Source organism: Tauraco erythrolophus, chromosome 6, assembly GCF_009769465.1.
Source record: "Tauraco erythrolophus isolate bTauEry1 chromosome 6, bTauEry1.pri, whole genome shotgun sequence".
Lineage (NCBI taxonomy): Eukaryota > Metazoa > Chordata > Aves > Musophagiformes > Musophagidae > Tauraco > Tauraco erythrolophus.
Window position 1 is genome coordinate 61,602,873 of NC_141470.1, and position 24,782 is coordinate 61,627,654.

At 38.1% G+C, this 24,782-nt stretch overlaps 1 protein-coding gene across 2 annotated transcripts in view; it reads left to right on the top strand.

The window, feature by feature from the left end:
• The window catches only part of TRAF3 (TNF receptor associated factor 3), a 70,869-nt gene extending 49,929 nt beyond the window's left edge, over positions 1–20,940 (top strand). The window contains exons 6-11 of one of the 2 annotated variants that reach the window (XM_086613025.1): positions 3,464–3,544; positions 6,238–6,312; positions 8,119–8,211; positions 12,701–12,841; positions 17,823–17,997; positions 19,732–20,940. In XM_086613025.1, coding sequence (XP_086469151.1) covers positions 3,464–3,544; positions 6,238–6,312; positions 8,119–8,211; positions 12,701–12,841; positions 17,823–17,997; positions 19,732–20,303 — 1,137 coding nt within the window. In that variant the 3' untranslated portion in view covers positions 20,304–20,940. The remainder of the gene's footprint in view (positions 1–3,463; positions 3,545–6,237; positions 6,313–8,118; positions 8,212–12,700; positions 12,842–17,822; positions 17,998–19,731) is intronic. The other variant, XM_086613026.1, reaches the window with a different exon arrangement.
• Positions 20,941–24,782: the final 3,842 nt, after the last annotated feature.

A 24,782-nucleotide genomic window follows, 5' to 3' on the forward strand; every position in this document is an offset into this window, starting at 1 on the left:
GTATAAGCTGGATTTCCATATCTAAGCACCATGCTCACAGGTTCCTTGTAGGCATTTTCTTTTTATAGGAGAACACAGTTAAATATTTGAGAGTCTGAAATCATCCTTGTGTTTTAAGGAACATAGAACTCTTAGTTTAAGAACTCTCTCCTATATCAGATGTTGATGGATTTAACATTTATAAAATCTTCAAACTAGTGGTAGCTTTCAAGATACTTAGAAGCTGAGACAAGTTTTAGTCTACTAGTTTTTTAATTCACCATGAAACCTATTTTAGACATATGTTGTGGAAACGAGAATGGTGTATTACTCTGAAGTATAGAAGAGAGTGTTTGGAAATAAAGTAATTGTTCTCCAAAATCTTAAGTGCTGGAATTCTGAGTTGCTTTAAGAGGTAATAGAATGGGCTTATCCAGAGAGCCAAAGAGGTTTGTTAAAATGTAGTTTTATGTTGAGATGTCACTATTTTGATTGTATTAAAGTTGGTAGCACTATTCACTTGCCCTTAACAGTTCTAAACAAACCTGTGTTTGTAAATCAGAAGTGTTATTTCCAAGGAGTGTTACATGTTCATATTGGATTATATGTTTCAGTACATAGAAAAAGGACAGTTTTGCTTCCATGCTGCTTTAAGGGTGCAGAAAGCTCCACAATTAGATGATTAGCAATTGGCTGCTATTTTTAGCATTTTTTGCCTAGATTTTTAGAAGTTCACTGATTATAAAAATGCAGATGGTTTTATCTGTTGTGGCTTGATAAAATGTTCCCTCACTGTACTTTGGTAATGAGAAGCAGAAGCTTAATGAGACTGTATGTTCGAATGAAAGGTTCCTTTTGACTTCTCACTGGAATTTTGTCACCCAGAGCTTGAGTTCATCTCTAGCTTCTGTAGCCTAAAATTTTCTCTAATGTAATGATGACTGAAGCAGGCCTCGGTGACTTGAACCGAAAATGGAGATAGAGGGAGCGTACCGAGAAAAAAGGTATGCAAATGGAAACAAAAATACTTTTACCGGAGTAAGTATGGTTCATGTCTTCATAGAATCCCATGACCCGTGGGGTAGGAAATCCCCGTTGTTGGAGGCAGACTCTTTAGTTAACAATGTTAGTACATGGTTTTTTGCATTGCATTTGTCCTGCCTTCGTTGTCGCTAGGTGTCACATGTCTTAATTTCTTTGTTAAAACCGCCTAAAAAATTGTTCTTTTTTTTTTGGCACAAAACTACCTTTTCCATCCTGTAACTCCTGGCAGATAAACACGGTGCATTCTTAAAACAGAAATTAGCAGCCTGAAATGCTCTGAATTACTCCATTTTTTCTGTGGATAATCCACAAAACTACTTGGAAGTGCTTCTCTTATAAAACCGACACTTGGGCAGTAGTAGTACGATACAGATGTGGAAGGGCAGCATTACTCAGTGCCTAGGCTTTTCGCTGCCATCTTGGCTGCAGAAGGTCTGTCCCAGGCAGACCCTGCCAAGGCCCTCTGGACCCAACTCAAGTAGTCTGAAATACCACTGAGCTGACTGGAACAGCCACTGTGGAAGACATGGGACATTGTCATCTTTGCTCCCTTGTTGCTGCTCTGGGACCAGACATGTTCCTAATGAGGCGCTGGCTTCCCTGGGAGCCATTTCAATTATGCTGGCTTACCTGGGAACACCTGTGCCGGGTGCTCTGCATGTGGTGTCACCCATGCTTTATGCTGCATTCGGCTTCTGGCTTTGTGTGCTCAACGGTGTGAAGTTAGCCGGTCGGTAGGAAGAGGGTTCTGCCACTGGAACATGATTAGACTGGTAGATCCTGAAGTCACTGGAAAGGCTCCCCTTGGCTTCATGGTGGGCCCTGGGATGCGGAGTGAGGAGAACTGGAGAGAGGGCTGAGAAGTTGCGTGTTGCCTGTTTATCATGAATAATGAGTCAATGTCATAGTGTTTGCCAGATACTTCAGGTAGGTTAGAGAAGACAGTAGGTTAAAATAAGGGAATGAATGTTATAAGGGAGTATTATTTTAGTTTTGTAACTGATAAACCATTCAAGCTGTTTGTAGGGTACAGTCCCAGAGCTGTGCAGTAGTGTGTGATGTCTCTTTTCAAGCTGATTCCAGATGTATTCAGAATGAGAGGGGCCCAGGTCCGTTCTGGAGTCTGAGCAGAAGTGGTCCCGTGGGCCATTTCTTACCAGAAGAGTACCACAGTGACCCTGGCAGAGGTTTCTCTGGGCACTATCTGTCTGTTAGCGTTGCTCCTCCTTGGGTATCTGTGTTCTGGTGGGGAGAGACTGAAGTTAGCCAGAGAGCTGGGACAGCCTCCCAAAACATGGGGGTGAGGAGCTAAGGAGCAACCTGGGTTTCCTTGCTTTCTGTCGCTGTGACTGCCTACACGTGCTACACTGAGCGAACTCGTGCGAACAAGGATGGCAGGATAGACTTGCTTCGGAACAGCACACCTGATGATCCACTTTTAAAAGTGAGGAGGTGTACATTTTCACATATTTTCAGATTTATGATGGAGTTCTGAGCCAAGGCACACCTCAGAGCTTGAGTCTCCTTTATGTCTTGGTTTTGTTTCAAAAAATAGACACCATTATTGGGCAAAATAGGCATGCTATTTGTTCTTCCTTTTCTGACAGGCGTATAAATCTAGGCCTTTGTTTCCTTTGGTTTTCTTAAGTACCAGAAATGAAACAGTTTGTTTCAAGTTGAATGGGACATGTGACTTGACATGAAACAATTTTTTTTTTTCCAGATTTTCATTTTGTTGAGAAAAACTGAGAAGAGATGTAAATTGAATTAGCTTGGGCCTGTTTTTCTTCCCTCCCTATGGAGATATGGCTTGACAGCTATACTAAAGTATCTGTCAGCATCTAAGTTCAGGTTAAAATTCCTGCCCAGCATCATGATAAAATTTCAACATCTCTTTGAAATTTGAGTGTATAATAGTGAGACTTAGTGTCAGATGTTTGGGAATCAAAATTAGAAAAGTGTTGGAAGGGGAATATCCATACATAGGAAAGAGAGATTCTCTGAGAGTGGGCAATGCACACTTCTGAAGCTTTTCCATGCTCTACATAGGCTTACCAGAGAGGGCATCTGCAGTGGTTCTGCTTGCTCTTAAAGATGCCTGTTTTTGTGAGTAATTCTTGGCGAAGAAAACTTGACTTTTATTCTTGTTTCATTGCTCTAAGTAAAAGCAATAAAATGGGAACCAAATAGATTTACTCTGCATGGGAAAACACAAGAAAACCCTTATTTTTGGTTCAGAATATCACCACATCTATTGAAAGCATAAACTGATGTTGGAGCAGTTGCAGATCTGTAACTCTGCACAATTGGCATAAATACTGGAAAAAATCTTGCATGGTTTTTTTTTAATTATTGTAGGATGCTGTTCTTTGCAGGTAAGTCCTCTCATTAATTTCAGAATAAGAGCTGATTTGTGGTTTGTTTGCTTTTTCCTCTGTAGAAACATGAAGATACAGACTGCCCGTGTGTCATGGTTTCATGTCCTCATAAATGTAGTGTTAAAACACTCATGAGGAGCGAGGTAAGAAGACATGCCCAGTGTTGTGCTGAAAAAATAAATAGTTTTTTTTAGTAAGATCTCGCAAGAATTTTGCCAGAAGCCATTTCCTTATTAAAATGTGAGATCTAAAGAAAAGCTTTTTCTACCACACAGTTAAGTGTGATAACACTCAAATATCTTTAATGATTTATTGAAAAACTATTTAACAGAATAATTTCTGATTTTTGTGTCATTATTACACTTGGCTTGCCCAAGATTAGCGCATGTCTTTCCTGCTTTCATTTTTACTAGCTCTCCCCCTGCCTTTCCCCCATCTGAAGCATTTGTTGAGCGCAGTAGAGCAGCATCTTGCGGTAGTTAGCTTATATTAAAATAAAAAGAGAGAATTAAAATTTAGTGCACATGTATGAGAATTAGTAAAGTCTAGAAAAATCATGTAAAAGCGTAAAATTGTTCCATGGAAAAACTTTAAATTATTATTAAATTTGTTTAAATTTGGGGGAAAAAAATAACTGACACGTAAAGAATTAGTCTAAGATACAGAATAATGAGTACAACGTTCCAACAGCCAGATGCAACAATGCATAAGTTTCTGTTAATTTGTAGATCCTTATGGTAATATATAGACCAGATTTAAAAAAAAAATTAAACCCATCTTGTTTGAACAGATTCATGTTCTTGTATATAAGCAGATAGAAGTAGTATCTGTCAAAGTCGATGTGCATTATTTTTTCCTAAAAATAGAACTGACTCACCAAGGATGGCGAAAAGCTTATTTAAGTGTTGAGCACTCTCTAAGCCTCACTTAAGGAAAGTTTCTGATCTGAGGATAAACTTTTCTCTTTTGACTGATACTTACTTCCTGAGTTGGATTCATACTATTTCTCAGTTACACTTGTAAATTATTAATTGTGTCATAGTGCACAAGGCACACAAGGCACCTGCCAAACACAGAGGCAGTCTTTTTTTCCCCAGGATAATGAAATATAAAATATATGATAGATACTGTACCTATTAACAGAAACTGAGCTGCTAAGAAAAGAGGAAATATGTATACTGAGCCAATTCTATCAGTGCTTACTTCTGAGTTTAGATCCTGGTTCTGCAGCACTTAGGCTATTCTTAAATCTTGACTTCAGCAATTACCTTGAGAAGAGGTATATCTGAGTGCTAATAAGAATTGACCCATTAAAGCCTGGGTTGTTACACATGTAGTCAGAACTGGGTTCTGGAAACATTAGGAGAATCAGAATTTTAAAAAGTCATCTTGCCCTGCATCATCTGTTGCTGTATATTGCTTAGGTTTTTTTCTGAGACTGCGAAAATGTATATATTACTTAGCTGCATGGTTAGGGACTAATGCAGAAAATGGGAAAATGCCTGCCTAACAGTTTGAGAAAATTCTGTTGTGTACAACAAGTGAATATCTTATTGTAGAATAAAAGGCAATTTTTCATGTTTAATTCATAACTGTTTTGCAGACTTATAGTTTTGACAAGTTGAAAATGTGGCATTCTTCTTAAGCCTGTTATACCACGTACCTCTTTCTTATTTGGTCTTATTGTTTTTCTGAACCATGTGTCTTTTGAAACTATACTGTGAATTTCTACAGATAGTGTTTAGAACATAATAGGTGTGTATCAGAGATGAGTGACTGATTGCATCTCAGTGTCAGATTTTAAAACTGGCCTGTCTGATCCATTGCTATGTGTTCAAAGCAGAATTGGTTCACCCCTTCTTTCCATGGAGGTGGATGAGCTGAGTCATGTGGGGCTTATGGTGTGGGAATTTCAAATGAGATTTTGAAACTTTAAAGAGCAATGCCAGCTGAGGATCTAGACACTAAATCCTGTCCGCTTTGTGGGAAATGCAAACTGCGGATCCTGTTTTTGAAGAGAGAGTGTTTGTTGCACTGTCCTTTCTAAAAATGGCTCCTTGCTCCAACCTTTAGGCAGTTTGCATCCAGCTGCTGCCCTCTGTGCTGCAATGGCTGCTATCTGTATATATGTATATGCTTCTGTGGATTGGTTTATTTTTAAATTAAAAGTAGTCTGTGCTCATAATCCAAGATACTGGAATAAATCTCAATCTGAAAAATGCAGGCATTTTACTAATCAATTTTAATCCTGTGTACTGCATTTTTTGAAGTTATTTAACTGTACCTCTTCTAAAACTCTGTCTGTTTCATGCAGTACTTGTTTAGTCTTCTTTGTGTAATTTAACCGTTAAATTTAGGCACTGAGAATTGCATGTTATGTTTTGAAAAATTGATTCCTCATGAAATTCAGATTAGAAAAAATGTACTTTACTACAGTGAAACTGATCTTAAGACTTGCTCGGAATAGAGTAAAAAATCACTTGTTCTGAAAAGATTAGTCATTCACTAAAGTCAAATGAAATGTAAATAATTGTAGAGTGTGTTCTTTTTGTTTGCTTTTTTTTTTAATTGGGTTGCTTATTGAAATAGTCTTTAATAGAAGTTTCACTGTATATTAAATGTATCACACTGTATACTGTATTGGCATGTGCGTGTGGTTTACATATGTGTATATATAGTATTTGCACGTTAGGTCAGACTGGAGAAAATATACACACATGTATTGTATGTTCTGCAAATGGCACATGATACGAACCTGATAACCTGTGCCCTCTATGTTTTGAGCATTATCATGCAAACGTCTTTTGCCAAAACTCACATTTTTTTCCTATTGCAGTTGAATGCACATTTGTCAGAATGTATTAATGCCCCAAGTACCTGTAGTTTTAAGCGTTATGGCTGCACTTTTCAGGTCAGTATATAACAATTATACTTCCCAATTGATGAAAGTCTGCAAATAGAACCTAGCTCTTTGACGTGAAAGTTCTGGACTTTTCTAGTCTCGGTTAAGAAAAAGTCATCCCATTGCACCAAGTGATTATGCAGCAGATGTTTGGTTTTGCATTTTAAAAACAAACAATATAAAAAGCCCACACGTTCCTGCAGTGGTTTGGGAGTTCAATTATTAGGTCCATCTTGTTGAAATAGGAAGATGATACATTTGAAGAACTTTTAAACTTAGAATAAGAGAAAAGTCACATTTGTTCTTCAGAAAATAGACTAGTAACTTCAGTTGTTTCTATGAAAGTGTTTATTTTCTTGAGCTAAGTATGTTTATATTTTCTCTCATTTGTGTGTCAATATTTTTATTAAGGTTAAACATAGGTTAGTGCACTTAAAACATGTATTTTTATGTGCATTCATATGTCTGTGTGCACATAAGTGTATGATCAAAGCATAACAGGAAATGTATTTAAAAAAAAAAAGTTTTATATTTTAATCCTGGCAATCCCTGCAACATTTGAAAAAATAAAAAAAGCCAAACCTCAGTTTAGTTTCAGCAGTAGTATTCCCGTCTCTTCCAATATTCTGCTTCCCTTACCATATATCTTGGGGAATTGGGATGCTTATATGATGGAGAGAATAGCCAGGAAATTCTTCAGAAACTACTCAAAGGAAAATACAGAGTTTATCAGGTAGTGTAATTCATTTCTTAGCTTGTGATTAAAACTTAAAGACAAGAACTATGAGCAGCAACACTTCTCAATAAACTACTTCCTGCAGGTATTTCCAGGTTCTTAAATAATGAACATTCATCATTTTAAGTGTTATCAGTAATGCTCTTAGTGGTAGAGCTGATCAATGCTGTAACCCTGCCCACTGTTATGTCTTATGTATTACCATTCATTTTATGTATGTATATGTGTGCATATATGTACATATATCCACATATATATTTTTAGTATTTTATATAGAGTACATACCTTGAGGATCATTGAAACCCTTTCAGTTGCTTTGCAGCATATCTACCATCAAAGCTAATATACTCTGCATTGCAAAACACTTACTGAGGTAGGTGTAATGCAACACAATACAAATAAAGTAACATGGTCTGCATCTTATGTACTCTGTATATGATCTATGTGTGTTCTGTAAACTTCTTATATAGTGGTTATTTGTAACAGCATTTATAGGTTGTACAGAGGCAGCATATCTGAATATCATAGAGCAATCATGGTAACGTCTTAGGATGACAAACTAGGGATTGTAATATCTCTCAGAGTAGTTTATAAAGCTGGCAGTTTCCAATGATGATAAATTTATCTTAAATATTTGTCTTTAATACTCAGCTGAGGGAAAACTTAGTGTTTATGAAGCTGTTCATGAAATACAGCAGAAGTTTTAAATTGCGATATGGGGAATTGGACATTTTAGGTTTTGTATGACTGAAGAGTTTTATTGTGCTTTATTTAGTGTAAAGCTACACAGAACACTCTAAAATACAATTCATTTTGTAAATCTTGTTCATCTTTATTGCCTCTGACGTATCAAGTGCAGTGGATGGAGATATATGGCAGTTGTATAAAACACTTGCTATATTAAATGTATTCCTGACTTTTGTAAATTCCCAAGTAGATTTCCCTTCTCTCTACAGTTCTGCAACATGCATCCGTGAACCAAAATATGTAGTGTTGGTTCGATGTCTTGATATACTCTTTCTTTGTAGGTTTAAAAGAAGTGGAATTGGCTAAAATGTATAAATTCTTTGTTGTCACAGGGAACAAACCAACAAATTAAAGCACATGAAGCCAGCTCAGCAGTGCAGCATGTTAACTTATTGAAAGAGTGGAGCAATGCTCTAGAAAATAAGGTATATCTTCTTCTCACTTCTAATTTTCATTGATTTCTTTAAATCATATAAAAGTACTGGAAGAAGCGTGGTTTTTTTTTTTCTGTTTCACAGCTGTTCAACAATACAGCTAAAACTCTAGTAGGCTCCAAAAGCAATCAAGCCATTTAGCATCTCTGGTACCTTTGTTGTAACCAAACGCTGTGAGAAACTTGGCTTCGCAACTCCATGTACAACTTTCCTCATTGGTAACTTAATGATTAAAACACTTTCTTCACATGGATAAACAGTCCAGTATTAAACTTCCTCTCTGAGCTGCCTTATTACAAAAGGGAGGGTTCAGAAAGCTATGGCAGTGCTATGAGCTCTATTTTTGCTACCTCAGTGTTTTTCCGGAGATAACATTATTAGAAATACCATGTCATAAACCTGTTATTTTATTTGTTTTTGTTCTTGCTCTCCAAACTTAATGACCTGCAAAGGTTAATTAAAGTAAACATATTGCAACTCATGGGCATGATGATTTCAGCTTTAATGCTAGACCAGAATGAAGTTCACGTTGCAGTGCTTCCTTGGGACTCCTGGTTTTAGAATGTCTGGGATTTGGGAAATGCTGGAAGTCATATCAGTATCAGCTACAATCTTGTTAATCCTTTGAATGACTTAACTGTCTGTTTTCCAAATAAAATTTAAGGCTATGATTTAAAAATATAAAACTTCAGAACAGATCATGGTTTTCTTAGCTCTTTTGAAAAAAATATTGTTTTACAGAACCATTAAAATAATGCTTCTGCCTTTTTTTTTTTTTTGGGGGGGGGAAAAAATCCCAGAATTACTAAACTATTTTACAAATACAGGCAGAAGAGTCAGGAGCCCCTTCAGATTTTTCTAGAAGCAGTTAAATAAGAGTAACAGTTCCAGTGTAAGCTCAGTGACAGTTATGATATGTGTGGCTTGTGCCTTTTGTCATCTCACTGCAGGCTGCTAGCTCAAGTTTAGCAAACTCTGTCTAGAAAGCGTATTACCTTCTTGGCCTACAGTGATCTCTCGTGCATGGGTTTCCAGTACGGTCCTGCAGCCACAGGAAGTACAGTTTCAAAGCAGAAGTTAACAGGAGCAGTTTTTTGTCCCCAGGCTGCTTGTTTTTGAACTTGAAGGCCCCGTAAGGAAACCATTGAACTTGGGAGAGGTCTAGTGTAGGTTTTTTTGATAGAATTTTTACTGCATCTGTAAGTCTTAGTTTGATGGTGATCAATAACGATACTTCAGTTTGCTTTTGCACTTGAATCTCTTATTACTGTAGGAACTGTACATTTTTCTGGTTTAACAGATACAAATTCATATCCTTAGTTCTTTTTTCATTAGTCTGATTAAAACTGTGCAAGTTATTTTACATCATAGGAAAACACCGTGTTCCCTGTGACTTCCAGAATAGATCATGTTCTGCCTTTTGTCAGTGTCCTGAGAGGTGCCTTGTCATTTAAAAAATGCCCAGCAGTTCTATGTTTGTCTCTTCTAGAGCTAAGTGAATATACGCTTTACTACTCTTTTATGTTCAATTTTTGTTTTAACTTTCATTTAGGACATAACTGCTTATCATTGTTTGTCCATTTTTTTTTTTCTTTTCACTTCCTGCTTTGTAGACTTCTTCCTATTCATAATAAAGAGTTGAATCACTGGAAATCCCAAGACTCTGCCAAGTTACCAGAATAGCTAACCACATATCATATGTCAGTGACTTTAGTCTAGAGAAGGGTAACAAAATTATTTGTAACTTCATTGTTGTTCTCTTCTTTGAGGAAAAAAAATAATGGATGCACTGAAGAGCAACAGTGCAAAGTTAATTTAGCTGATGAGTATCACAGAATTGGCCCTGCTGAAGTCAGTGGAGGTCTTGTCATTGGTTTCTGTAGGGTCAAGATTTCATTAGGGGTGCTCACTGTCATATGTACAGAGGGGAAAGGAGAAGTTGCCTTCTCCTAGTCACCACGTTCTTCAGCAGTGCTTGCGGAGTATGCAGACTGAAAGTCTTCAGAGCTGCAAAGCCTGTGCTCAGTTGTGGGTTTGGTATTTGAGCAGTGCTGTTGGCAGAGAGTAGTAAGAGAAGGTCAGATGTAAAATCTTGAATCAAAACTTAAAATTTGATGTTTTATTCACTCTGTGATGGGACAGACTTGCAACTGAACTCCCACAGATTTTGTGATGTTGGAAATAATGACTTGAACATAATTCTGTAGCTTTGTCACATTCTTAAAGAAATCTGGTATAAACTCATTTTTCTCTTTTAATATGTGACTTAAATATGGGACCTGTCTGTTTAATGCAATTCTTTGTGACGTAAGTGCGTTTCTTAAATTCTTTTTTAGTAAGCAATAATAATCAATAGCGTAATTTGAAAAACTGCTTAATAACAGCATGCTTTATTCTAGAAATATTTCAAATATGATAAGGAAGTAAAGGAAGCTGATTGATGCAGTTTGTAAATAGATGCTGTGTTTCCTTTACCTTGTTTTTTAACTCAAGTTCCAAAGACTTATGCCGAACTCAATTAGAAAACTAGTATCTAGTCTTAAAGATTTCTTACTCACAAATTACTACCAAACTACAATTACTGAGTTAGCAATGACAGTTCTATATGATTAAGGGCTGCAGGACATAATTCTGTTTTTCTTATGTTCTGTAAAACTGCATGGAAAAATTTCAGTACAAGACAGGCCCACGTATTGTAACTTGTACAAAAATGGAAATGTAATGCTAGTGACACAGAGTGTTACTGCCTTATGATTGGGAGGCCTGGGGAGGAAACAATGAGAAAAGGGGGATGTCAAGATCACAATTAACTAAAGAACTCTGATTCATTAGGGAAAAGGAGGATGTAAAAAATTAAAGTGGCTACCCAGCAGATCTGAGATATGTGGGAGGCAAGGGTACTAGTTTAAGTTTAAACTTGTTCTTCAAAATTTTCTCTAGTACCTGGGCATGCATTCCTTCAGCCTTGAGATTGTTTCTCTCTCTGCACTGGCAAAATTAGCTTTGTCTCATTTCCGTTGAGCCTCTTCTGCCAGTTTTTCACATATACAGTGCAGAACTAATGTGTGTGTGCATACGCACACATGCTATGCTATATTGAGAAGCAGATACATACCTATATTATGGCATCTCTATATAGTTTTGGGCCCTTGTGCAATGAACGTGCTGAATGCCTGTGGACTTTGACAGTCCTTTGTCCAGTTTAGGCTAGTATAGAGATTGAAATTACATACGTTTTTAAAGAGGGTAGCTTCTGGAGTCTAGGAGTGCTGTGACACATAAGCGATTCGACTATGTCTGATTAGAGGGTAGTTAAGGAGGTGGAATTCCACAGTGATACCCATTATCAGAGGTAAAAACGGCTTGACGTCAAAAGAGTATCTGTATTGGGGGTGGTGGTGTAGATTATTTTGGGAACATGAGGCACCCAAGTAATTGCTCTTAATGTGGAATGTTTATCAAAAGATTTTCATGGGTCAAAAATGGTGCTGCTTCTTAACCATATGAAGATCTATCTGTGGAACTAGTCAGGGCATATCCAAATGTCATTTTGTGTCAAGTGTTTGTTTTCTGTGTTTTTGCCGCTGAATAAGTGTGCCTGGGGGAAAACGAAATTTAAAATAAATAAAAAAAGGCAACCCACCACCACAAGCTCTTTCCCCAAACCACATTAATGAACAGAGCATGAAATAGTGTGGCAAAGAATATTTACTGTACTACTTTCATCCCTGAGGAGATAATAATATATGATATTCTTCTAAAAAGGTTCATGTTTTAAAATCAAAATGAATCACTAATGAATGAGTTCATAAAATGTCAATACAGAGAGAGAGAATATAATCCCACAACTTTGTAGCTCTTTAGTCTTTTCTACCGGTGGGCACCAGTGGGTTTTCCTTCAAATGCATGGATTCCTTCCGTATTCACTCATTTCAGGAGTTTTCATCACCATAACATTCTGTGAAGCCAAGCCAATCCCATGCGGACAATGTTTTTCCTTAAATTCGCTATAGATGAGAGTAGATGGGGAATATTAATGTTTCCCTTTCCCGACTAGCTTTTCAGCTACTCGGCTTTTCTCTGGTGTCCCTCCTGTGCAGAGCTCGAGTTCTTAACACTGATCTGGAGCTAAATAGGTTGTTTCTTCCGAACTCCAAGCAGCGCCCAAGTCAGTGGAAACCAGGAAACCAAGCCATTAAATAACAAACCGAATAAAGATAAGGTTATGCTTAGACACCAGTTCTTTTGCTGTTTGTGTATCCCATCTGCACTTTCATTAGCCAAAGTTGTACCAATACCTCGCTGTGGAAGTGCAAAAGTAGCTGTCAGAAGGTTGGGGTTTATTTATCTATTTGCAAGACATGAAGAGAGATTTTGCTAGGATCTCGTCCCTTTCATGTGTGTAAGATAGTTTAAAACTAACAAAGTTATAGGTATTTTTAATAAACTTTGGCAGGAGTAATTGTAGAATTTTTTCCAGGTGGCCTTGCTCCAGAATGAAAGTTTGGAAAAGAACAAGAGTATACAAACTTTACATAATCAGATTTGTAGCTTTGAAATAGAAATTGAAAGACAGAAGGAAATGCTGCGGAATAATGAATCTAAAATACTTCATTTACAGGTAAGAAATTTAGAATCTCCCCATTAAAGCAGAAATGGTAGTAGCTTCTGTTCTGTGCCTTTACACTTGTGAAGTGAGGTGTTCTAATTAAAAAGGGGTGGGGAGAGAGTTTACCGTACTATAAAGCTGTTCTGGTTTATTTTTTTGCCCCTCTTCTGGTCAGTAGCTGGTATATTGTGTTTGTTGGAGTAAGATACTTCTCTAAAACATGGCAGTTGCCTAGTCTATGTTAAAACAACCCCCTGTTTAAAAAGGGAAAAGATTGAAAACGAAATTACAAATCTTACCTGAAGAATAATCATAACTACTTCTTCTCCGCAAAAAATAACTGCTTGAGGAACTGCTTTCAAAGTGGAGGACAAGATTAGCACCATAAAACTGTCATATATATAATACATATTTCTTTTCTACCTGCTGGTATTTTAAAAAATATTAATCATGAGCGAGATCAGTCTGGCGTGGAACTAATCCGAACGTAATACAATGCATTTGAGTACGCTTTTAAAAATCCATGTTTCTGTTGTCCTCCTCCTCCTCCTTCTGAGGAAAACATATCTTCCTTTGCCAGTAGGTCTGACTTTCTTACTCTGTGGTCAGACTAGAAATCCTCTGAATGCACTAGTATGGTGCTTAGCCCAAGCTAAAATTCTTTGCTTTACATTCAGAGCTGACTTGGAATGTGGATGCTGGGAATTTGTGTTAGCTTGTGTGATGCTGACCACAGTTAGGGAAACCTCAGGAGATTATTTAGCAAGCTATTGTGAAGGTGTCGTTTACACATTATTTTAGTCTGTCTGCTGCTAGAATATCAGATAGCATCCAGCTTAAATGTAAATAAAATTATGTTTTTCACTTACTATTCACTTCACATATTAAACTGCAAATATTTGTACTCAAGAAAGATATAGGTATCCAAACTAGAGTATGGCTAAAATTCAAAGGAGAGCACATTCAAGAGCTCAGAGCCTTGAAACCCTCAATGTTGGTTTATAAGGAAAGTTCAGCAACAGCAATATTTCTCCCTATAGCACTTACTTTTCCATGTTCTGCCCACATAGTAACCAGTTTAGCCTGCTTTAGTCATCGTTCTTTAGTCTGATGATAGTCTGAGATATGGCTGCCTACTTATAATATTGCATTCTGAGACTGGGAATCTTTGTATGTATTGATATTGCTGATTGAATCTTCCAGGAGGTAAGTTAATTTGTAAGCCTGGGGTTTTTACACATGCTGTCTCAATAACCAGTGATGAGAGGGGAAATGGAAAAAGCAAAGCAGAGTTTTTCATGTCTGTCTTGATGACAGATTGCAATATCTTTGATTTCCTCAAGCTGTAAGTGTTAGCAAAATCAATTTTCAAATGGTTTATGTTTAGGGAAAAAACAACCCACAAAACAATATGGTTGGCAGATTCCAACAGGTGGCTTTGTGGTGATAATAAGTGCTGGAGAAGATGTGTTTCCCCCCTCCTCTTCTTTTCCCTCTCCCCCCCCCCCTTACTTCTTCTCACCAGCGATTTTAGTTCAGTTGTTTTAAGCCGAGTGGTATTTTACAGGTGTTTCAACCTGATTTTTCTCCACTTATTGGAACTTCCCGATTCAGACAGGTTGTTAAGGACATCCTGGAAACACACCTCAATTTCTTTTTTCCCTGGACAATGTGATTGGTCTCCTTCTGTTGCCTGCTAAGGGTTGAAGGAATTAGTTACCTGTTGTGAGCCATTCTTTTTCTACGTCGCACTGAGCAGCCATGGCTATACAAGTGCCACAGTTACTTCCAGTGTAGAAGTAGCTAGTTCAGGTCTGGACAAGCGTTATTTGCTCAGTCCCCCAAGTCCTATGTATGCTGGTAATTCTAGTACAGTTTCAGTATTAGCTGTCGTGTAACCTTCTTTGGCTTGGGAGCAGCTGTTTCACTGAGTGCAGCTGGCGTCATCTGCGCTGTGAGATATTCAACTCAACAAGTGTAAATGCATCAGAGGTGTCTGGGCATGGCAGGAACCTCGACCTTGAGACGTTTTGATTCAGATTAGTTTTCTATATGCTGGTCTGTAGGGAAGGTGTTTTTACCAAGAGAGTATGTGATGCTTTTTTGGCTGCTGTCTTGTGGAAAGGAACTTTCACATCCAGTATCCAGTCTTTCTGATGAGTATATGGAACATATTAGTAAGCCAAGTCTTAAGCTGAGTGTGGACATGAGGTACTTAAAGACAAAATAAACAATGACCTTATGAATATAAAATTATTTGATTGGTAATACATTCCTTCAAAGGAGGAGGATGTCAGATTTGTTTTCCCAGTCAAGTAGTGTCTTTGGTTCCTTTTCTAGTGTGTTTAGCTTTTCACTTTTGCTCTATCAGTTGCAACGGAAAGGTCCATTAGGAGCATCTGAGAGAGAGACAACAGTGAATATAACTTTCTTCAGATCATCATGACATTTTCTAAATTCTTTTAGTAATAATAGTGCTAAAATTATGGAAATTGTTTGTTAGAAATACCAAACAAAACCTGGATGAAAATCGGCATCAAGAAGAGCCCATAATGGCTTCCTAGGCATATAACTCTGGATTAATGATCTGGAGAGGTCAGTTGCTGGAATAAAAAGTGCATGTGGAAAATTGATATCTACTTGAAAATTTATGAGTACAGTGTGAGACATCTGTGTGCTTTCTAATGGAATAATTAGAGTGGAATTCTCCACTGCTGCATTAAATTCAGATTTAGTATATCAGTGTCTCCCATTGTGAGGGAGGTTGACTCCCTGTAGGGTAAAAAGATAGAGATCCCATCGCTTTTTAAAAACAGACTACAAGTCTATTTCTGATTATTCTGTATCTCTTGAATTCTTATGAAGAGGTACAGGAGATAAAAAAATACACATTTGTTGATGTGTGGTAAAAGCAGCTAAAAAACAGGATCGGTTGTGTGTGTACAAAGGTAGAATGTTGCACACAGTTGGTCTTTAGTAACTAATTTTAGTAGATTTCTCCCAAAAGAATAACTTAAAATTCTTCTGCATTGTTACCACTTTCCCAATTAATTTAAAAATACATTTATTCATTTTGTTTGATACTGCGTTAGTGCCAAGGGGTCCCGGTTGGAACTTAGAGCGTCTCTGTGTGAGGCACTGTACAAACCCACGACCCTGGTACAGTTCTTGCCTTGGAGAGTTCATGTTTTCTGTGAGTAAAGAGATCAGATGTGGGCACACCTTGAGTTTACTTTTGCATGTTCGCTGTGAAGTAGTGGCCAAATCTTGAGGCTCTGCTCTTAAAACATTTAGGCCATTCCATGGTGTGTTTCCTTTTACATGTACAGCTAACAGCCCTTTCCTGTTTTATTTTCTGATTATCATCAGTCCAAGTGAGAGGGTGTGACTGTGTTGATAGCTGATGATTAGTACATCCAGGCAAGTTGCTGAATCTATTTAATAGGACCATGCCCCTGCATTTATGATTCACGACACAACTTTCCTTCACAAAATTGTAATTTTGCAAGGGAGATATATAAGCTTGTTTTAAAACACCAACATAGAAATAAATAGTTAATCTCAAAATACTCAGTGATTTTGAGACACTACAAAAAAAACAAACCACTCCTAGAACATGATTTTGCTAGCTGGTTTATCAAACTGACAGCCTTCAATTAATTGTTACAGACTTCCAGTATAACTGAAACCACGTGATTAAAAGCAAATGCCTAAAAGGGGAAATGAAGGTTGCATGAGGCAGAAGGGTTTTCCCCATCAGTGGGGAATACTAAATCCACATGGCTAACCAGAAGGCAAATACAAAATAACTTTATTTTCTTGTTTCGTACTCAACTGCTACTTTTTTTAAGAAGTGAAAAATCACTTTTACACATGTTGGCACTATATGATGATAAACCATAAAGTTAGATTTGGAATTTAACTGTAGGTGGTAGCAAAAGTAGTTTCTTGTCTCAAGTACTTGTGTTATCATTTGAACTTCACAATTGATTATGGGGTTCTGGCTAAAATTCCTGCTAGTTCCAAATTAGCTGTGATAACGTACAGTACTATGTATTTCTTGCATCAGATTTGAGGTAGACTGGGAAATATGTTCTCCTTTATGTTTGTAATGTACTGACGTGTTTGCAATGTCCCTCTCTTGGAGAATACCAGCCTTTCTATGCATTTTTTTTTTTCCTTGAGTATTACATTTCATGCCTTTCCAAAATAAAATGTTTTGATTTCTTTTCCTTGTTTTCTTAAAAAGACTCAACCAGCAAGCACCTTCAGGACGTGTGGCTTATTCAATTTGGGAAGTAAGGGTTGGAATTTTTAAAGTCCTTAAGGGGTCAGAAGTGGTAGTTTTGCTTACACTGTTGAGGACTTGTGCTATAGTTATGGGCACATAATAAATCAGTTATCAAAGCTTAAGTTATGTGAGCTTGGAGCTTGCTAATGCTGCTGTATCTGCACATATATGTACTCCTGCTTCATGTGTGCAACAGTACTGATGTTTTTCTGGAGGAGTAAGTTATTTTGCTGTTACCCACCAATAAGCACATCCACATGAGCAGCCACTTGATTCACACCATGGTAAGTTGTTGTGCCCATGCTTCATTGCTTAAGTACTCTGACATGAAACTACACAAATATCACCTATGATATCAATAGAGAGACATTCAGAATATTGTTCTTGCATTGAAAGGTTTTTAAAAGAAATTTTAGAAGAGAGCACACCAACAATTCCTTTTTTTAAAATAATCATGTTGATAATTCTGGTAGTGCTCTAATATTAATACCTATGCAGCACTAAAGATTTTTTTATAAGTCTTTTATATATACTTGGGGTACTCCTCGACATTTTCAAGGTTTGTGTTATTAAAATATTTGACGTAAGTGAAACTTGTTTATGTTGAAACTGCATCTTATTATTGGTATATAATCTTTGTATAATTTGCATAAATTAATGTCTTTTTTATTACTTTAACTCATAACTTGTTGTTTTATAAAGCGAGTGATAGACAGCCAAGCAGAGAAACTGAAAGAACTGGACAAAGAAATCCGTCCCTTCCGACAGAACTGGGAGGAGGCTGACAGCATGAAGAGCAGTGTAGAATCCCTCCAGAACAGAGTGACTGAGCTGGAAAGTGTTGATAAAACTGCAGGACAAGGAGCTCGAAATACAAGTAAGTGTAAGCACAATGGACTGAAGTAACTCGGCAGCACTGTCAAGAGAAAATTATGTCCTTTGAATGGCACTCCCATTGTGATTTTTATGTGGAAGCATCAATAATGCTGATTCTTCTGATTTTTGAATAGGAAACCGTGTATTCCCTTTCATGTGGCATTGCTTCCACACTGTCTATTAGGCTTGATTCTTGTCCTTTATTTTGTGGTTTTGACCTGTCTTGATTACAATGTTAGTTCGTTATAAATAGTTTCTCAACTGATCTTTGACAGCTAATAGCTTTCAGCAGCTTCTTTAAATATAGTCTCTGTATATTGACAAGTCTTCTTTTATCACTCTTCTCCCTCATGAATGGATCAACAATACGGTTATCCACCTGAAACCACCTATCCTGATACCTGTTACAGAGGTATATTTGATCCGAATAAAACTGAGAGCTGCTTGAGAATAAGGTTGTCGTGCTTGCTGAATAAAGTGAAAACTGGATTTTAGCAAGATAGCGTAGAAGTTTTTGTAAGTGTTTAAATGACTGGAACAAAGAACTTAATGTTTAAATAGATCTGTGAAAAACAAACCTGCCTTATGAATTCATTTCCTTCTCAGGATTGTATGTTGGCCAGTTTTGCCAGTGTGCAAAGACAGAGTAACGTGTTCATGTGAGGGAAGGAGGACATTAAAGACAGCCCTCCCTCCAAACTAAGAGACCATATAATGCCGAGCTAAGCTTAAATTTTCTGTTCTTTTATGATAAACTTTAGAGAAGGTAACAGCTCTACACTTCTGAAACAAGCAGTGTCTGAGAAGAAAATTTTGAGTCATCAGCAGCGCTTCTGAATTTCAGAGGGATTATGTAGGATGTGTGACCACTTCCAAGGTCTTCACTTCTTATAGCGATCTACAGATAATGCTACCAAGTCTCCTCTCAAAAAATGGAAGCCTCTGTAGTTATATTGCTTAGCAACCAGAAAAAAATTATGTTTAATGATTTGATTATTTGACTTTTACTGCATGTGTCATTAACATGTGTTGCTCACCAGCCCAGGCTGTGGCTCCAAGGATGTCGTTGCATCTTCTGCAGCCAGGAGGAAATGCCTGCCTTTTGTAGGCAGGGCCTAAACCTTAATTAGGTAATTAGAAGCCAGCTGGGTGATAGCCATAATTCCCCCTATTTGTTTTACAGTTTTTTTTGGTTTTCACGAAGGCTTTACGGTGAGCAGAGACCAAATTCATTCATTCCAACTCCAGCACACTTCCCTCTTTTGGGGTATCAGCTTTACCTTCTTTGTCGAAGGACTTCTCGCTCCAGCTCTTTTGGCTCTGGCTCCGGCGAGGGAGTCAGGGTCGCAGTCTTCAGGGTCTCTCATGAGGGTATCACATCAGGGTCACCAGATGTTGCTCACCAGCCTAGGCTGTGGCTCCAAGGATGTCATTGTGTCTTCCATAGCCAGGAGGAAATGGCCCGCCTTTTGTAGGCAGGGTCTAAACCTTAATTAGGTAATTACAAGCCAGCTGGGTGATAGCCATAAACACACATGTTTGTAAAAATCCCATTTAACCTAGATACTAGCTGGCAATGTATTGTCTATGGAAATTGCTTCATTGGTGACTGAATGCACTTTCGTTCTTGGAGAGGAAAATGTTTTCATATACAATAGCAGCATTGGCAATTGATTTTTTACAGTCTTTAGAAAAAAACACTCTTCTCACCCTTGTCCTTTCCATTTTCTGACAGCCCTGCTAGAGACACAGCTGAGTAGACATGATCAGATGCTGAGTGTTCATGATATTCGACTGGCTGACATGGACCTCCGATTCCAAGTTTTAGAAACCGCCAGTTACAACGGAGTATTAATTTGGAAAATTCGAGATTATAAACGTCGGAAGCAAGAGGCAGTCATGGGGAAGACTCTGTCCTTGTACAGCCAACCCTTTTATACTGGATACTTCGGCTACAAGATGTGTGCCAGAGTTTACCTTAACGGAGATGGCATGGGAAAGGGGACGCACTTGTCGCTGTTCTTTGTCATAATGCGTGGAGAATACGATGCATTGCTTCCTTGGCCGTTTAAACAGAAAGTGACTCTCATGCTAATGGATCAGGGACCGTCTCGACGCCACTTAGGAGATGCTTTCAAGCCGGATCCAAACAGCAGCAGTTTCAAGAAGCCAACTGGAGAAATGAACATTGCATCTGGCTGCCCAGTCTTTGTGGCCCAAACTGTTCTAGAGAATGGAACGTATATTAAAGATGATACTATTTTTATTAAAGTCATAGTGGATACATCGGATCTACCAGACCCCTGACATACAATGGGGGAGGTGGATTAAAGAGAAGGCAACTCCGTTTGGGGGTTTTATATCAGTTTGTCTTCAATCAGAGGTCCTAAAGCTCACAGAACCACCTTGTGGAACAGACGGAAGAGTTTGAAGGCATAACTGCATAGGGTCCAATTGCGAAAGTAGCAACACATTAAGAAATCATACCATGGTATATTTTTTAATAGAACTAGCAACACTTAATCTCTGAAGAATCACTTATCCCTCATGAGGATAAGGATTATGGTCAGAGAGGAATTTTTTTTTTTTAACTTATTAATGATCTAGTCAATTGGAGGTGAAAAGACATATACAGTATGTGCTGAATAAATTACTGACTCTTATTTCTTTAAGCTAGAATACAAAAACAAAAAAAAAGTCACACGTGGGCTAGCTGGAAATTGTCAGCATGTTAAAAGAAGAAATGATGAAGTAATGTTGCAATTATATTATTTGAAAAACTGAGGTGCAATCTTGTCTGAAATATAGTATATTGTCTTTTTAAGGCCTCATCTGGTCTCTGTTTTAATAATTACTTTGTCAGAAGATCTTGGAAAAGTATCCGTGTCTTCTCAAAAGTACCTGAATCAAAATCATATTTTTATTTAAAGTTCTATTGTTACAGAAAACATTTTATTTTAAAACTGTTGATAGACTGATATTTCTTGGAAGAAAAATAGAAGATATCAAACACTGGTTATCACTTGTGATAGGAAAAAAAACTATTCAATTCTGTTATTTCTCTTTAGAAATGTAAACCTACAATATATGTCGTAGTTAATGACACTATTTCAAAATTAAGGAAAAATCACTCATGGATGCTGTGCATCATTATCAGATTTATAATTGTTTTCACCCTAAAATAGGGCATTTGTTGAACTTTGGAGTTCTAAACGGAATCCTGTACATTTTTTAAAGTTCTGCCCCATGCTTTCCAATCAAGCTATATATGTTGCACATTATGCTGTCAGCAGTATATAGTATTTTCAGTATTGGGGAGGAGGATTAGTGCTGAAAAAAGCCTATATGTTTGTTCTGTACTAGCAGCCATTGCTTCTTGAGGACAAATACAGTGATGGTGGCTTGCATGCATACATGTGCCTTAGATGTGCTGTGCCGCTTATGAACCATAGCTTTTTATTCAGATTAATTCTGATATCTGAAATGGTAGTTTAATTGGACTTCAGGCATAATGTTTAGCCTTGTCTTCAGAGCCCTTAGGTACCTTGCCATGTACAAAACAGAAACCAAAGCCTGTTTCTTTGGCTTCTGGAGCTTCTATGACTTGGCCGTGGTGAAATCCATCTCATTCAGGTGCCAAAACGTTATGCTCAGTGCTCCTATGGAGCTTGGATTAGACAGTCTCCATGGCCACTGTGAAGGCAGGTGACATTTTTCCTCTAATGCCTGTGGTTGTAAGGTGGCATCACTTGAAATGGACCCATCTGAGAACTCTGTGGGGCTGTGAATGTATATGCTCATGACCGCTTTTCATGGCAGCCAAGCATCCTAACGGAATGCACGGGCTTCTTCCTTACAACAGCCTGAACTGCAGTGGAAAGCATTTGCTAGCCCTGAAACATGCTGATTGCAACCTGCTGTGTTCATCTGCTTCTATTTAATAGCCTGTGACAAGCAAGTCTAGAGACACAGCCTGACTGTGGTGCTCTTTAAAATCCAAGAACCGCTTAAGCAGAACGGACTTGCACCACTATGTTTTTAGCCATTGCGGGCTTGAAAGAAAACGTTGCATCTCAGCCTTTAACGTCAGGTTGTATCAGTTTTCTGCTTTTTGAGGCGTAGTCACAATTTTTGTCTAAGGTGCAGTTGAATTCATGCCTTTGTATTTCAACTTGTCTTTGCTGTTGTCTTTTTTGGCTGTGCCTTCACACACAGTGCCTGCAAGAAGTATTTATGAATATACAATGCATGCTAAGTGGTCTTCATGGGTTTTCCAGGCACCTGCTAGAATACTGCCTGCTGCTGACCGTCGCAACCGTCAGCAGCAACTTGTCTTCCTTTTCTTGCCTTCCATTGTCCAGGTACTGTACTCCCTTTATGGTACATAGCTGTCAACAGGTGCAAGCTCAGATATGGAGGCATGTGCTAGTGTTTCATTTCTAGCACAGAAGGAGGACGTTCTGCACAAGAGATAAATATCTATAGATATACCTGCATCTATATCTCTAGATATAATTATATGGCACTTGCAGTTTTATGCAGGCCGCATAAGCAAACCCATCACTTACGCTTTAGGGCGAAGGTTCGCTCTACTTGTGTCATTTTAATAATTGTGAATGTAGGCAGCTGAGCTTTTGTGTTTGTGCATCACAGAATTTTACTGAAAACAGGATTCCCAAGTGGAAATGTCCAAAGGACTCTCCTCCCATTGCTAATGCATGTCTTGTAAACTTAAACGAAAACGTTTGGCCATCTCAAAACAGTTTTTATCCTGTTTCAATCTGGGACTTGGAGGAGATTTCTAGTATAAGCAAGGCCCAGCACATTCTGCAGATTTGTGACAACAGTTTCCAACTCCTGTGACAGAATTGCGCTTCTAAATCCAGGCTCTTTAAAAGAGGAGGAAAAAAGAGTTTCCAGCCTTTATGATTGAAAGAGGACTTTAAAACATGTGAAAAGTGTAAACTAATAGGGAAGTCTTCCTGAGTCTGCACACAGCCTAAACTAGTAGCTTTAAGAGATCTGAATATCTCCTCTTGGTGGGATATTGACTCAAACTTCATAGAGAAGTTTAAATATGAACACTGCTGACTATATTAATGCCGATCACTGTAGCAGAAACATCAGTCACTGTTGTATTTCACAGATCTCTATGCTGCTTTCCACATCTCCCAAGTGCCAAAAGCACCAGCTGCCAGAATCTTCAGCTTCACTTGGGCAGCTTTTATAATGCAGTAATGTGCTATCGATATAAAAATATTTTTGCATATATGCTTTTTATCACAGTTAATAAAAAGGTGGCCTACTGCACTTATTTTTTAAAACTACATGAAGCTGCCAGAGAATTTCCAGTTTGCCAACCCTGCGTACTGTGAAATCCAGGATCTTGCTACACAAACGTAGACACCGCCTGCTGTGGAATACCTGAAGCCTTGACTGTAACACCCCTTTCTCCGCAGAACTCGCGGGCCATCTCTGTAGAGTTCTTACTGTGTACATAGAAATCGGTTTCCTCTGCTTTCCAGCAAGGAGTATGTAGCATTTTGTGAAAACAAGGCCACTGTATATTCTCTAAATTGAAAGAAAGAGATACCTGGTGCTTTACTCAACACTTTAAATTATTTAACTTTTTCTCTCGTCATTGAGATGCCCTTTATCCTTTTTCCTTGTGTGTTCCTGACCCAGATATCCAAAGTTTTCTAGAGACCTTCTGTTTAAAGTGATTCACGGGGCAACAGTCTGCCCCCATGTATACTCTCGAATCCCGGCTAACTCCTGTGGTGTGCCATTATTGCAAGGGGGTCCCAGAGTATTTGCATTACTTTGAACAGTTTCTTCAATGGAACCTTTTTTTCCTCTGCTTGGTAGTTCTTAGCAGCACACAACTGAAGTCTCTTGCTGGTATTCTTTCTTAACGGTGACGCTCCAAGTTATGTACAAGCCTCTTTGGTTTCCAGCTTTCTCTAGGGAGATCCCAGTGTGTGACAATCTGGATGTTGCCCTTTTTGTACGCTCTTCAGCACAGGGTGAGTGCATCTGTTACCTAGAAAGTCTTGAATTCTAAACAGGATGAAACTATTTGGTTGTTTAAAGACCAACCTGCGATTATGATGCGTGACCATGTCTGCATTACTTCTCTGATCTAATTAAAGGGGTCTTGTTTCAGTTACTGTCTACATGGTACACCTTCAACTGTTGACTTACAATATGCAATGTTGATTTCAGCCTTGTACTGTAAATGTTGTTCTTCACCAAGAGAATGTGCAATAGGAGAAGGGGATGATGGGTGGTATAATTTTGACGGGAAAACAAAATGTTGTGGGTAACATGCAAGCTTTCTTATGAAATACAGTTTCTTTCCTTCTCCCATGGGTTTTCCTACTTGGAAAAGGAAAGTTGAAGATATGTGCCTGTTCCTGTGCCTGGTGAGTTTCTCAAATGCAAAGGTAATAGAGATTTGCGTTAGTCGTGATTCAAGTGTTGAACCCATGAATTTTAGGTTGTGATTGTACTGCCCGTGTTTCTCGGCGTGCCACAATTTGTGGCTTGTTGAGATGGAGTTTAAAAGCTAGCACCTATTTGTATCCGTATGCCATCATGTGGGATGGGCATTTCACCAACAGTGCAGGGTTTCTGTTGTTGGTTCGTTTCGTTTTTAAAGCACTGGTGCTGTTTGGTCCAAGACAGAGAAGCATGTAGGGAGTGACAAGAAAAGTTGCCTGCACCTCAGAAGAGTGAAAAATGTGACTGCAGTATTGATGCCTTGATATGATTTAACTATGCAAA